The sequence below is a fragment of the Pituophis catenifer genome, unplaced genomic scaffold, assembly GCF_029215685.1.
Source record: "Pituophis catenifer annectens isolate HBS135680 unplaced genomic scaffold, rPitCat1.0.hap2 SCAF_7, whole genome shotgun sequence".
Taxonomy (NCBI): Eukaryota; Metazoa; Chordata; class Lepidosauria; order Squamata; family Colubridae; genus Pituophis; species Pituophis catenifer.
The window spans coordinates 33,066,801-33,083,284 of record NW_027256887.1 but is presented as its reverse complement, the minus strand read 5'-3'; the positions used below and the strand labels follow the sequence as shown (position 1 = coordinate 33,083,284).

The window sequence follows — 16,484 nt, the reverse complement described above, 5'->3', positions numbered from 1 at the left end:
TTTTGAGCAAATGGACGGGTCAGTTCTTGGAGGATCTCCGGCAACCCAAGTGACAGAACCCGTAAGATTAGAGATAGGGGAGCATTGGGAGCTCATCCAGTTCATAGTGGTAGAGTGCATCATAGAACTCCTTATATTAGGTCTGGCCTGTTTGGACAAGTGGAGACCTACCATATGGTGGGAGGGCGGATATAGAAAATTATGCTTAGAGCTAGGCCCTGAGCCAAGGGAGGAAAGGCCAACCGATCAGACCTGGGGTGTTCACCCACAAACGGAACCTCGATTAAAGGACACCTGGGTACCAGGGGTCCCCGACGCGTACGCGGACCTGTCTGATGTTTTTAGCGAGGACCGTTGTGACACCCTCCCACATCGCGCCATTGAATTGATCCCAGGAGCTAAACTGCCGAAACCACGCATGTATGTGATGACTCCCAAGGAGATAGAAGAGTTGCAAAGGTATATCGACAATAACTTAGCTGGGGTTTTATAGCACCAAGCCGGGCTCCTATGGCAGCGCCCGTCCTTTTCCAGGAAAAGAAAGATGGGGGCCTTCGATTATACGTTGATTTCCGTGGCCTGAACGCCGTAAGTGTCGAACCCCTATACCCACTGCCATTGATAAAAGACCTCTTAGCAACATTGGCCGCAGGCCGAATATTCACTAAATTGGACCTAAGGGAGGCTTACTATCAGATCCGCATCAAAGAGGGGGACGAGTGGAAAACCACGTTCAACTGCCCCCTTGGGAGCTATAAATTCAAAGTGATGCCCTTTGGATTACAAGGAGCTCCCGCCGTGTTCATGCAACTCATCAATGAGGTATTGCATAAACATCTCTATCGGGGAGTCTTAGTATATTTGGATGACATACTCATCTACACCGACACTATAGAGGAGCATATACGCTTGGTCCGCCAAATGCTTGAAAAACTATTGGCCGCCAAACTTTTCGTCAGGGTATCCAAATGCGAGTTCCATTGCACCGAGTTGGACTATTTATGGGAATAGAATCTCGAAGGGAGGTTTGTGAATGGATCCCAAAAAGGTGATGGTGGTTATGGAGTGGCACGTGCCAAAGACGAGAAAACAAGTACAAAGTTTCCTCGGGTTCGCTAGTTTCTACCGTCAATTTATTCCAGCCTTTGCACATATAGCATTACCACTTACCAACCTTCTACGGACAAAAGGGAGCCACTCCCCCCCCAAAACCAAGCCAACAGGTCCTCTGGACTACCGAATGTCAGAAAGCTTTCGATATTTTGAAGACATTATTCGCCAAGGAGCCAATCTTGCAGCACCCCAACCAAGATAAGCCATTTGTAGTACAAACCAATGCCAGCGATGTAGCGGTGGGCGCTGTATTGCTCCAATCAAACAAAAAAGGGCAATTACAACCCTGTGCCTATACATCGAAAAAGTTTACCCCAACAGAACGCGGATGGGCCATTTGGGAAAAAGAGGCATTCGCAGTTAGGTGGGCACTTCTTACCTGGTGGCATCTCCTGGAGGGGTCAAAAGTGCCATTCGAAGTGTGGACCGACCATCGAAACCTGATATCCCTGCAAACCCCTCGAAAGTTATTGCCTAAACAGGTGCGGTGGGCTCAGTATTTTCAACGGTTTAACTTCTCCTTAAAATATGTTCCCACGGGGAAAAACTTTTTGGCGGATGCCCTATCACGAATGCCACAGTATCACAGTCAAAGGGATGAAGTTGTACAAGCCATGATACCCGCCAAACATATAGCCGCCGGAAATAGGGCACCGAGCGAATTTGCACAAGGATGGAAGACCAAGCTTCAAGAAGCTTTACGAACCGATGATTGGGTAGCATCACATTGCCAATTGGTTGTTCGTAAGAATGGATACGCATGGAAAGACGACAAGCTGTACATTCCCAGGGTACTGAGAGACGACGTACTACAGCAATGCCATGATGTCAAGGCTGCTGGGCATTTTGGATTCCTGAAAACGTTACATTTGGCTAGACGACAGTTCTGGTGGCCTCGAATGAGACAGGAAATAGAAGAATATGTCAATAGTTGTAACATCTGCGCCAAAGCGAAGCCCAAACCTGGAAAACCTCTCGGTTTACTACAAACCGTGGCTAATCTGAAGAGACCCTGGGGAAGAGATAGCTATGGACTTCATAGTGGACCTACCACAAAGCAATGGCTGTAATGTTATCTGGACTGTTATCGATCTCTTTTCCAAACAGGCCCATTTTATACCCTGCGCTGGACTCCCGTCAGCCCGAAAATTAACTAAACTATTTGTCCAGCACATCTATCAACTTCATGGGGTACCCCGTAGAATTATTTCAGATAGAGGGGTACAATTTACAGCACGGTTTTGGCGAAACTTCCTTCAATTAATAGGTTCCACTCAAGGATTCAGTTCAGCATTCCACCCTAGTACCAATGGCGCTGCCAAAAGGGCTAATGCAATGGTGGAACGCTATTTAAGAAGCTATGTTTCGTACCAACAGACAGACTGGGCTGCTCTATTACCTTTCGCCAAAGTGGCGTATAACAATGCGGTACATCGCAGCACTGGATATACGCCATTCCAAATAGTTACTGGACAAGACTTCGTCGCTATCCCAGAACTCAGACCTACGCAACCAGAAATAGCGCCTAGCGAGTGGGGAGAGAAAATACGAACTCTGTGGCCTCAAGTAAAATCTGCCCTTGATAAAGCGGCAGCCGAATATAAAATCCAGGCCAACAAAAAACGAGCCGTATCCAAACCTTTTAAAATCAGGGATATGGTCTACCTGTCCACGAAATATATCAAACGCCGACTACCTAATCAGAAACTGGGACCCAAATACCTAGGTCCCTTCCCCATCGAAAAAATTATTAATCCAGTTACAGTCAGTCTAAAACTTCCGTCCCTGTTAGGGAAAATCCATCCGGTGTTTCACTGCAGCCTCCTTAAACCTGTAACTACTGTGAGACCCACACCAGCCCCACCCCCACCAGTACATGGAGAACATTACGAGGTGGAGGATATCCTAGATTCCCGAATCCACCGTGGTAGGTTACAATACTTAGTGAGGTGGAAGGGATATCCACTAGAGGAAGCCACCTGGGTTCTAGCGACAGACACCGCAGCTGACCGGTTAACATGCCGGTTCCATAAAAAATACCCATGGAAACCGTCGGGTAATACTAATATATCTACTTTGTGTTTTCCAGAGAGGACCCTGGTGAAGGGGAGCCGCCTGTCGAGCCCAGCGTGCTCGGCATACGGAGGGGACGGGAAGGAGAAACGGTGGAGGACCGGTGGAGGATATTACTCACAATGTTCTACGGCGAAACAGCAAGACGTCGTAGCGGTGGAGGTGGCACGGGATATAGACAAGGCGACACGCGAGGGAGTGGAAGGGCGTCGGGTTAGGATAACTACAGACGCTAGGAAAAACGCCAGAAATGCGATCCCAAACTACAACGGCGCAACTGATGGGACAACGCCCCGATCATTACGAAGGGGAGTAATGAGGGGTGGGGCACGGAAATATAAAGCGCTATGAGCATCCGCCTCATAGCGCCAACTTTGAAAGACTTTGTAGCTTGGCGTTGTCTCGTATCTGACAAAAGCATTAAACCAGCATTCACCATTCAGTTGATGTGTCCGGCTGTGTTTTATTGCTGTCTCCGTGCCGTACGAGACAAGGAGCTGAGACCCGTTACTTAAATCTTAAATCCTAACCAAATATCATTCAACTTTTCTCTTTCTTTTTGCTTAGATGGATATATTTTAACAATATAAATCATTACAGTTATTGTAAACATTTAAAAGATATTTTAACTATTGCTCCCAATATAATCATCTTCATTACTTTACTATTAATCCTAATACAATCATTTCTTTTTTATTACTGTTGAACTCAGCATTATCATCTTTATTTCGGTTGTTAAACCCAATTTATACATTTCATTTTTACTGTTAATCTCAACATACTCCTTTTTTTTGGCTGTCCTACCCAGCATAATTTTTATTTTTTGGCTGTTAATCCCAGCATTACTGTTACTCCCAGCAAAATCCTCTTTATTTTGCTGTCCTACCCAACATAATCATTTTTGTTTTTTGGTGATTAAACACAGCATATTCTTTTTTGTTTTTTTGCTGTTAATCATAGCATAATCACAGTTAACTTTATTGGCTGTTAAACACAGCATAGTCATTTTTGTTTTTTGGCTGTCAAATACAGCATAATCGTTTTTGTTTTTTGGCTGTTAAACACTGCATAGTCATTTTTATTTTTTGGCTGTTAAACACAGCATATTCTTTTTTGTTTTTTGGCTGTTAATTTAATTTAATTTAATTTAATTAATTTAATAATTTAATTTAATTTAATTTAATTATTTAATTTAATTTAATTTAATTTATTAAATTTATATGCCGCCCCTCTCCGAAGACTCAGGGCGGCTCACAATACATTTAAAAAATCATTATAAAAAGACATTGAAAAATTAAAAAAACATTAAAAACATTAAAAACTCATTCACACCATTCATGGCCGGATCTCGCCAGATCACAAGAGTGAGATCAACGGCCCCAGGCCTGCCGGAAAAGCCAGGTCTTCACCACTTTTCGGAAGTCCAATAGGGTGGGGATGGTCCAGACTTCAGGAGGTAATTGGTTCCAGAGAGCTGAGGCAGCCACAGAGAAGGCCCTCCCCCGCAGGCCCACCAGCCGACATTGTTTAGCTGATGGGACCCGGAGGAGACCAACTCTGTGGGATCTTACCGGTCACTGGGAGCTATGCGGCAGAAGGCGGTCTCGAAGATAACCTGGCCCTGAGCCATGTAGGGCTTTAAAGGTAATAATCAACACCTTGAATTGTGACCGGAGACCAATAGGGAGCCAGTGCAGCTCACGGAGAATTGGTGTAATGTGGGTGTACCTAGGTGCACCGACAGCTCGCGCGGCTGCGTTCTGGACCAACTGTTGTCTCTGAACACTTTTCAAGGGTAGCCCCATGTAGAGCGCTTAATCACAGCATAATGATAGTTAGCTTTACGGAGCACCCCAATGATGCCCTTGAAGTGATGTCCCGGTGCCTGGAGGCCGTGTGGATCTGGATGGGGAGAAATAGACTCAGGCTCAACCCATCCAAGACCGAGTGGCTGTGGTTTCCGACATCCCGATATAGTCAGTTGGTGCCATCACTGACTATTGGGGGCGAGTCACTGGCCCCCACGGAGAGGGTTCGCAACTTGGGTGTCCTCCTGGACTCACGGCTGTCTTTAGAAGAGCACATGACGGCCGTGGCCAGGGGAACTTTTTATCAGGTCCGCCTGATTCGCCAGTTGCGTCCCTTTCTGGATCGGGACTCGTTAAATACGGTCACTCATGCTCTCATTACTTCCCACTTGGACTACTGCAATGCTCTCTAGATGGGGCTCCCCTTGAGGAGCACCCGGAGGCTCCAGCGGGTCCAGAATGCGGCCGCGCGGGTGGTTATGGGAGCGACATGGCGCTCCCATGTGACCCCCCTCCTGCGCGAGCTGCACTGGCTCCCGGTGGTCTTCTGGGTGCGCTTCAAGGTTTTGGTTACCACCTTTAGAGCGCTCCATGGCATCGGACCGGGGTATCTACGAGACCGCCTTCTGCTACCAATAGCCTCTCACCGACCAGTATGCTCCCATAGAGAGGGGCTCCTCAGGGTGCCGTCGGCCAAACAGTGTCGACTGGTGGCCCCCAGGGGGAGAGCCTTCTCTGTGGGGGCACCTGCCATCTGGAACGAGCTCCCCCCAGAGATACGGAAGATCCCGGACCTGTGCACGTTTCGCCGTGCTCTCAAAACTTTCCTATTTCAGCAAGCTGGCCTGGCCTAACTCCCATCTTTTAAATTTTTTAAATTTTTAAATTTGTGATTTTATAAATTGGGTGTTTTAATCTGTGTTTTGGCTGAAATATTTAATAATTTTAAGGGATTTTTTTAATATTTGTATTATCTGTATTTTATCTTGGCTGTTCACCGCCCTGAGTCCTTCGGGAGTAGGGCGGTATAGAAATTTGATTAATAAATAAATAAATTAATTAATTAATCCCAGCATACTCCTCTTTGTTATTTCCATCCATCTATACATTATTTCAGTTAATCATATTTATCATTATCCTTTTTTTATGACAATTTAGCACTGAGACATGGTTCTTGCTTGAAAATGCATCAAGTTCCCTTCTCTTGAGCCTGCTCTAAATCCTTCTTTTATTCCTGCACCAGTTTTTAAATTATTATTATTCCAATTATAGGAGTTCCATTGTAGTTTCCTTTTCTTTTCACCAAAGTCAAACTGCCTGCAGACAAGAAAAAAACCTCCACCACAAAGTCACCACGACTGTTATCTGTAGAGTTCAAAATTTTCCATAACAAAGACGAATTACAATGTTCCTTTTTGAACCAGAAAGTGTCCCTCTACAATCCATTTTCCATTAGTCATGCAAGTATCCATTTTATTGTGATTATATAACAGTCCAATTTAATTACGCTTCTTCCTTTGATTTTAAGAATATCAAATCAAATCATCTTCTTTTTTAAAATCCAGTTCAAATTTTAAAAAAATCCAGTCTTTTCACGTCTCTATATTTAATCCATCAGTTCTATTCAAGAGTTGGTTGTTTTGTTGGATCTTTGTCTCTTAAAAGTTACATTTTAAGCTTTCCATAGCCCCTTTGTTGTTCAGCCGCTATTTTAAGGCTAGGGGTATTATAGTTAAAAATCTTGCTCTAAGCATTGTTACAAGCCTGGCTTCAAAGAGCTCTGTTTCAATCCACTTTCCTCCTGCACATCTCTTAGTCCGGTTGTTAGTCCCAGCTTCGTGGCAGCAGCCATGGCTCCTGCCCCCCCACCCGCCGCCGACTCACAGAGGGTTCCCTCTGACCTCTAAGGAACTTGCCTGTTCCTCTTGGTCGTCCGAGGCACCCCTCTTTTCCCCCCGTCCCTGCAGGACGGTTCTGGTCCCATCGGCAGTGGTTCGGCAGCCGGGGTTTTCTCGGCGCTCATCAGAACCCTCTATTTCCCTGACTGTCTCGCCGCGACGCCAAACCTGAAGTCCTGTGCCATTGTAACTTTAAACAGTCACTAAACAAACTGTTGTAAATCAAGGACTACCTGTATTTCATATCCAGTAAAAGAAAATTTGGAAATACATTAAAAAGTCTACTTTAGGAAAAAAACAATAAAATATACTTTAATATTACATGAATAATATGGCTAAGATATATACTTTTCCCACTAATTCCAATAACACTAAATAAAGAGCAGAACTCTTTATTAAAGTTTTTTATGCCTTAACAAGTTAAAATACCATGTTTTGAAAAATAAAAGCTAAATTCACCATGGATTATGAACCATTTTTTCCCAACAGATACTATACTTTAAGCTAAGAACGTTTTGCTCCTATTCAAGCATAACAATCTCTAATTATTTTTAAAGGTAGTAAAATATCTGATATATTCCTTCTAGCTGTACTAAATGAAGAATAATAGTTTAACATTATATCTGCAAAGGCTACAGATTTTTCTGAAATCTTGAACTGATTCATAAAACATTTATTAGGAATTCAAACAGGAATTAATCTTAGGTAGAGAAATGTTTTAATATTAAACAAGTTTTTCTCCAAAATAATTAATCGAGAAATAGCTGACAATGTACTAGAAAAGCAATATTATTAAGCCATATGATTTCTGGTTTTCATTAAGTTTTAAAAAGTTAAATATTTAAAAAGCATGATCCTGCATGAATGGTCAAGTTTCATACCTTTAGACCTGAATACTAAAAAAAGCACTTACCAGGCAAGCTAATCTATCAAGCAAGGAGCCTTTGGGCATATAATCATATACTAAGCAAGGCTGATCAAAATCATTTGAGAAACCAAGCAATTCTACTAAGTTCTCATGTTGGCACCTGTAGACAAAAGTGGATAGTTTTATATTGTTGGGGCTTTTCTGTTTTTCAATATGTACCATTCTGAAAAACATAATGGATTTAAGCTAGTTCTGGCTTTGACTGTAAATTGACTATACAGCAGAGAAATTGATTCAATGTCTTCAGTGACCGATCTCATATTTTCTACACAAAATATTCTGTGTTAATTGATGTATGACAGTTGTAAAGATATGAATGCCACCTGTCCTATGTGGCCTGAGTTAGGGCAATAACTGATCTAACTAGATACAAAGTAATATGGTATTTTTTTAAAAAAACATAAAAATTGGAATCTCAAGGATATTTGTATATATAAAATAAAAAACAAATGTTTATTTTAACACATGAATGACCTAAAAAATTCCATGAAACTTCAAAGGTTTAAAAAGAGTACATTTCATTGCAATTAGTGGAAACTTTTTTTTAGTTCATATATTCAGAAGAGATCACAGTAATTATTCAAAGAAAGCTACCTAAACATCAAAAAATTGTACGTAAAAATAATTGGGAAATATGTTTTTGCAAATGAACAGTTGAGATCAGCAAAATAAATGACTTCCGAACAAATCATGTTCATTTCTACAGAAATTTCCTCATGTTAGAATTGAAACTGAAGTTCCCTTCAGCTACCTTGTTTAATTTTTTTAAAATTCTAAAAATTTTAAAAGCTATGGCCCTGCACAATGCTAGTCCCTTTCCCAAGAGATGGCCATTCTATGTGTATAGTTGTACTAGTAATATTAAAGAACATGGAAATTAAAAAGGAATTTTAAAATTACAACTTAACTATTTTGATTGCTATATCAACATTTTCCTAAGCTACTTGTATGCAATAATATTATCAGTAATTATTTCCCTAGTTTCTAATGCACCTTAATTTTTACAATTTGCAACTAGAAGAAATATCTAATATTTCTACATATTTTCTACTAAGATTTCAATTTTAGTACTAAGACCAAATTTTAAAAAAACTAGCAATTTATTGCAGATATATATTGTAACAATATTTTAACAACACTTACTACTTACTTTGCCATAATCTTTATTTCTTGCTCAAATTGCTTTTTCAGCTCTTCGATACTTATATCAGCCAACTACAATAAAATAAAAATAAATGTACATATGTGGTTGATAGAAAATATACTTATTTTTTGCAGAGCCCTATTATGGTTGGTTCACACATGCTATGCCTTGATTTCATTACCTAAGAGAAAGTAAATAAACTGCAATTATCTGGGTTCATATCCTATATTAGCCAGAAACATGGCCTATTATCCATGCTATCTGGTTTAAATAGGAAATCAAAGGAAACCATGCTAGCTAATGAGGGACTTCTAAAAATGCTTTATGATTCAGCATCTTATGTGAGTTCTGTTAATTGTGGCTGATTTAAATATCCATTGTTCCATTTCAACATGGTGTGAACAAAACAAATCAATTATGCTCTCAGAACCAGTAAATATCTGAATTTCTACTTGTGCCAGTCTTACTTTGTTAAGCCCAAAATGTTTGTAGAACAGTAAATTGAAGAATTTTGTCATAAGTAATGTTTTCTACACAGGATTATTAAAATCTGTTATAACTCAAAAATTTCTGAAGCATAATTACTTGAAATAATTTTCCTGCTTGATTTGTTAAAGAATTTTGCTCTTGCTCTAATTTTTCTATTAGATACTATAAATGTAGTGTGAAAGGTAACATAACATTATTAGTGCATGATTTTCTATTCTCCTTTTATTACATAATTCTTTAAATTAAATAGGCATATATCAAAGATTACTATTAGCAAAATAATTGAAAATTTACAGCTGTAAGTTTTTTCACTGCCACTGTTTGGCCATTGATGCATCCTTTGTAAACCACTCCAAAGCCTCCTTCACCAATCTTGTTGCCACCAGCTGACACAGTTTGGTCATCAAAGTTATTTGTGATACTTTTCAGCTCATAAAACAAGAAGCTTTTCAATCCTAGACAGAAGCCGGGAATCAGGAAGAACAAGATTGAGTGCAAATCACAAAACCATTTTAAGCATGGAAATCTTATAATCCAAACTCTACCTTAATTTATTTACATATTGTAAATTACATGTCTCAGTGCTGTGCTATATAGCAATCTAATTGCTATATGGCTATATGACTCAATTGCTTGAGTCTTCGGAGAAAGGCAGCATACAAGTTGAATAAATAAATAAATAAATAAATAAATAAATAAATAAAACAACATTATTCATAGGGATCAGAAGTTTTCCAATAACTATTATAGTGACCCCATCTCCAAAGGAAGCCTATCATATAGTGTATTACAATAATCCAACCAAGCAGTGATCAATGTACAACAAAGTGGATCAAATTAAAGTTTCTAGACAATTTTTGGAATCAAATACCTGAATGAGGTTCGGCAAACACAATTTAATATACTGATGTAGGTTTTCAAGGCTGGTATCTGTTGGACTTCAAGGTTTAGTTACTGTATTTATACAACAGATTTTTTGACGTTTTACAAGCAACTAAGGCTGACATTGTAGGATTAGTGGAAATTTCCTTTGTTCTTAGGTATGATATCTTTCCAGTTTAAAGATTTGGTGGTTTATTAGGTTACTAATAAATAATTAGAGGCTTTTGTAAACTTTTAAATTAACTTTAGCCAAAGCAATTACTTCATTTGTGCCTTTGACTGCTAGAAGTAACATTTCATAAAATCTGACAGCAAGAGTCTTTGACACTTGCAAGCAAACCTGTTACTGGATTTTTAAAAAGGTCCCTGGTATTTACCGTATTTTTCGGAGTATAAGACGCACCGGAGTATAAGACGTACCTACCTTTTTTGGGTTTTTTTTTTTAAGTTTTTATTTTTTTATTTTTTAGACAAGCACACATACAAACATACAATGTATTTTCTTTGAACAGAGTATTTGGCTGGTTCACAAATTTAAACAGTGTTTAGTCATTTCAATTAAATTTACAATTTCTATATTTCCTTTTTGCCATATTTATTCTTCATCTATTTTTTTAAAAAAACCAAAATTACCCTTCATTCTCATCTCTAATCTTAATCAAATTCAATTTTTCCCTTCTATTCTATATTATACCCCTTCCCATTGTCATCTATTTTTATATCCATCCTCACATTGGTTAATTATTTAATATTACAATTGTTTAATACAAATTCAACATTTTTATATAAATCAATTATGAACATGAATATTTCAATTATTTCCATGCAATCCAATTTCTTACAACTCAATTAATTATATTTACCAATAATAATAAACCAAATAATTTTCCCCCTATATTCCTCCAAACCATAACTTAACCATTTCTGCTTTCAACACAATATACAATTAATAGCATCTCAATTATTACAATTCCCTAGTTAAATAGACCTTTTTTTCTTTTGTGTTTTAAAATCTTGAACTCTCCTCTTTTGCCCTAAATTTCCCATTGTTTACACCTACCTTTTTTGGTGAGCAAAAAGAAAAAGAAATCTCTCTCCCTTCCTCATTTTGTCACGTTGCAACGGAGCCTGCTTTACTTTCAGTTTTGTTTTAGTTAGGGGGAAAAAAAATCTGCTTCAGCACTCTTTGCAGCAAGCAAAGAGCTTGCAAAACAAGACCTTGCAAAAGAGCCTGCGCAAAACAGCTGAGCAAATCAGCTGAGAGTCGGGAGGCCGATCTAATCAACTTGTGCTAATTAGCCTATGCTGAAGCTGAATGGGGCTGTTTTTTCTTGCTGTTTGCTTGCAAGGAGGTAACTGCTGGGAGACAGAGGACAAAGGGTTGGGGGCCAGTGGGTGGGCAGGGCTACATTCGGTGTATAAGACGCACCTAAATTTTCACCCCCTTTTGGGGGGTAAAAAGGTGCGTCTTATACTCCGAAAAATACGGTAGCTTAACAGTGGTTAGGGGTGTTAGGCAAGGGCCCGGAGATAAATAATTCACAGCATAGTAAAAAAACATCACACCCAGAGGTAGTCATCTTGTATGATAATGATATAGAATTAAATAATTAATGGAGTATTGTGGGATAGTTTTGCTTTGTACACATGTATGACTGTCAAGTATTGGTAATTTTGTAACCAATAAGCAATTCTCTTACTTTTGTTTCCTGTAGCAAATTGTATAAAAATAATTGTGCCTGATTACTGGGGTACTTCTTGAATGTAAACTCCAGAGGCATCCTCTTCTGCTTCTGTACAGAAATAAAAGAGTTTTGCCTCTCCTCAATTCCTATGTGGACATTGGATTCTTCACACCAGGTTTGTATACATAGCCAGCCTTCTGGCCAAAAGCATTTTCAGGGACAAGATGGTTTGCTACGCAGACCACAGGCAACTGAGCAGATCTGTCTTTATAGCCAGGTGCCCTGACTGCTGATTGATAATATTACAGTGTCAAGACATAATACCCAGAATCCTCCTAGAAAGAAACAGCCTTGTTTCATGTTGTTAAGAGCTGTAAGTTTGTATATATATATCTACCAGCTTGTCATCTGAAACCAACACCTATACTGGAATGGGCTAGCAAAGGTAGAATAAAAGATGAGTTAAAGTTTGGAAAGGATAACTGTCTACCTGTATCATTAAGGTGACTGCTGTTGTTCTCTGAACTCAGATCACAACTATTTGATGTTAGGTGACCTTCATTTGGATCCAAGGATAACCATTCAGGTGGTATTTTCTTGCCTTCTACAAGAGGTCCTTTTTTATGTAGGAGTACAGTTTCTGGTAAGGATAGAGACAGGCTTATATTTTCATCATGGTTACAGAATTTACCATTAAATAAAATCTTATAGATGTCAGTAAATGCATTCATCCTAGAACACTTAAAAAAAGGTGTAAGGAATTATGCTTGACTAATCACTTAGTGTCTTAAGCATACTATGGGGTTAACATAAAGTTATAATGTGAGTCACCTAGAATGGTATGAAAACTTGGGGCTGATTAAATTGTGAATGATGCCCTTCACCACAGTTTACAACCACTCATAATCTGAAAGATTCCTCAAATGTAAACTTGCAAATTTTGCCATCATTTCTACCCCACTGAATAAAAGGGATTTTTAATATATAGTATAAAACAGAAAAATACTAGCCTTTTCACATACATAAAAAACTATTTTATTTTCCTAACTACTGATATTTAGTTCTATGTAAGTTTCTTCAAATGCAGATGAAAAAAATTAAAGTCCTGAAAATACTATCCATTTCATTTAAAAAGCATGTATTAATTCGGCAGCATAACCTATCAGTAAACTTAATAAACAAAGTTTTTTTTAAAAAAATGTAAATTTTAACTGTATCCTTAGTATATTTAGTATACTTAGTATAAAGTAGCCTCACTTTGTGGTAGTTATTCAATTATGCTAGCCAAGAATTTTTGACTACCCTGTTTCCCCAAAAATAAGACATTCCCTGATAATAAGCCCAATCGGGCTTTTGAGTGCATGGCAATAAGGCCAAGTGCTTATTTCAGGGTTCAAAAAAACCCTGCTGCAGCTCCCCGTCGCAGCAGTGGATGAAAGAGCTGTTGCCCTGTTGTGGCGGTGGCCGGAGCGTTAGTGCGGGAGCAAAGCACCCCTGCACTTGCCTTTCCGCAAAACAGCATTCCGCCTTTGTAGCGGTACATTTGCTGTTGCTGTTTCCATGGCCTGCCCATTGCTCTCGCAGTGCCTTGTGCAGCACAGTGAAATTTAACATGCTTCACAATGGGGGAGACAGGGTCCCCTCCTCTTGGAGCCCATTATGATGCGGAGCCTCAATGCAACCCTGCATCGTCGTCAGCTCGCTCTTGTCTCCCGGATGTCAGTTGATTTTCCTGCAGAGTTGCCGGTGTTGATGCCCCGTCTCCCCGCTGGCCAGCTGGTGTTCAGCTCTCTGCCGACCAGCTGATTGTTGACGCACAGCTCCTGGGCGTCAGATTCCCACCACCCAGCACCAATTCAGGGGTTCCTTTTCCCCCGGGGGGGGGAGAGAGGGGAGAGGGAAAGAGAGAGAAAGAGGGAGAGGGAGGGAAAGAGAAAGAGAGAGACAGAGAGAGGGAAAGAGAGATGGAGGGAAACAGAGACAAAAATAGAGAGAGGCAGAGAGGGGGGAGAAGGAAAGAGAGAGAGAAAGAGGGGGGAAGGGAGAGAGGGAGGGAAAGAGAGAAATGATATTACAAAAGTTTTTCTTTTTTATTGTTGCTAAATGTAATATTTCAAAAGCAGAAAAAAAATGAAAGGGCATAAAAGTGCATTTATCACGTTTTTCTTAGAACAATTAACTGAACTCTGCCTTGTTTATCATTATTTTAGGTAGTAAAACCTAAGTATTCAGGTTAAATTGCCATGTTGGCACGTTGCAATAAATAAGTGGGTTTTGGGTTGCAGTTTGGGCACTCGGTCTCTAAAAGATTCACCATCATTGTTCTAGATCATCTTGTAAAAGGATAGTGATTTAAGTGTACTCTCTACAGACATTTCAGGAAAAGATTGCTAGTAATATTTGGTTCACTAGTTTAACCATGGTTTAAAAATGACAATGGCTAGGTTTCATATTAGCAATAAGCCAGAACAAAACATGTTCCATTATAGTTTAATTGTATGAAATCAACATTTTCAAGAAAACAAAATGCTTGTGTGAAAGATAAAGTGTAGATCAAAATTACCTGGAATCAAAAGACTTGCTGGTGCCAAGAACTGATTTCTGATGAGAAGGTCCACCAAATCACTAACTGTACAATTTAATGTTCCCCAATCATAAAGTAATTCACAGGTGGGACTTTTTCCTACTTGTTTTAATGCTTCAAATCGCCTTTAAGGTATATACATATGTTAAAGAATTAGCTATTATTTATAAAAAAAATGTGACATGTTATAACCATTTTAGTTGCACTTTTGCTATTAAGTTTTTAGTCCAAGCCTGAGCAGCTAAACATTAATTATTCTGCCAGCTATAAAGTACTAGGATACATGAACCTACTGTCTTAAATAATTTATATATTATATAATTTATATAATAGCTGAGCCCAGTAACAATGAGAAAACAGGATTACACCTAGCACAGAAATGAATTGTATAATTAATTTTCAAGATTGTTTTCACAAACAGAGTGATATATGTAACAAATATAGCAAAGATCAGATATTAAAGAAAGGTTCAGTATCAAGGTGCCATTCTTAAAATAAAGTTGCCATCCCTGTTAAACAACCCCAAACTGTAGACACCTAAGTCTTATTTTGGACAGTCAATCTTTCAGTGAAAACTTACAGGCAATATAATATCAATGTGATCCAATATAGCTTCTCACATCTCTAGTCTAGATATACAAGCAGGAGAAAACTCAGACAGAGTCCATCTCAAAGGTTGACTTTTATTCCCTCCCCTTAGCGATGTCCCAACAGCAGCTGTTCTGACAATTTTTTTGGTCCCTCACTCCAACTACCAATCACTCACAGTGAGCATGCTTGAGCATCCACTAGTTCTATTGCCTTCATTTTCAATGACCAAATTATTTAGCAAGTTGCAAGCTAACTCCAGCTAGAATCAAGGGCTTAGGTCACTATATAAATTTATTAAAAACATAAATAAATATGTAACAATGCTTCCCCTTTGGTTTCCATACCTTACCTTATTTGCATTTGGTTGTATCGTTTTGCACCAGATGAATCAGTTATATCAGCAGCTAATTTCTTCCATCCTTCTTGTGGATCAATGAAATCTGCTAGCTGTCTCATCATTCCATAGCCAAGGGAACGTACATAGGTAGAAGGTGTTATGGAATTGGTCATTTTTGATTCCTGACAAATACAAATGAAGTTGCTTTTAAGCACTCCTTTTTAATAATCCAAGATTATGCACTAATCACAAGGCTGTAATGCATGTTTCATTTGTACTTTACTTTTACAAGTTTTCCCACGGTACTGGTTATAATGCAGTATTTGATTACTATGTCACTACAAGTTTTGAATTATTTTAGCAGCTTCTTTTCAAAACATTCAATCATCCATCACACATATTCTGTCAAATAAATGTGAACCAATCCCTTTAAAAGATAACAAATACAGGTAGTCCTCAATTTTACAACAAAATTGAGCCCAAAATTTATATTGCTAAGGGAGACATTTGTTAAGTGAGTTTTGCCCCATTTTACAACCTTTCTTGCCACAGTTGTTAAGTGAATCATTGCAGTTGTTTAGTTAATAACACAGTTGTTAAGTGAATCTGGCTTCCCCATTGACTTTTGCTTGTTAGAAGTTTGCAAAAGCTTATCACATGACCATGGGGATGCTGCAACAGTCATAAGTGTGAAAAATGGTCATAAATCACTTTTTTAGTGCCACTGTAACTTTGAAGTCACTAAATGAACTGTTGTAAATTGAGGATTACCTGCACAAGGCAATCTCTTATTACCCTGCTACTTTAATACCCTAACCTTAACCCTCAACTACATATTTATATTCATCCATAGCATTTACTTCCCAAACATAACAGGATACACTATAGCAAAACTGTTTAGTGGGCAGAGCTGCTATCATAAAAAGTGAAATGCATATAACCTATTAATCTA

The 16,484-nt window shown here is 38.9% G+C and overlaps 1 protein-coding gene across 1 annotated transcript in view; it reads right to left on the bottom strand.

Moving 5' to 3' along the window:
- IRAK4 (interleukin 1 receptor associated kinase 4) overlaps window positions 1–15,705 on the bottom strand; it is a 45,484-nt gene extending 29,779 nt beyond the window's left edge. Inside the window, exons 1-6 of the mRNA XM_070948073.1 lie at window positions 15,545–15,705; window positions 14,584–14,729; window positions 12,511–12,660; window positions 9,748–9,908; window positions 8,971–9,035; window positions 7,806–7,920 (exon numbers count right to left, since the gene is read on the bottom strand). Coding sequence (XP_070804174.1) covers window positions 7,806–7,920; window positions 8,971–9,035; window positions 9,748–9,908; window positions 12,511–12,660; window positions 14,584–14,729; window positions 15,545–15,705 — 798 coding nt within the window. The remainder of the gene's footprint in view (window positions 1–7,805; window positions 7,921–8,970; window positions 9,036–9,747; window positions 9,909–12,510; window positions 12,661–14,583; window positions 14,730–15,544) is intronic.
- Between the last annotated feature and the right edge of the window lie 779 nt (window positions 15,706–16,484).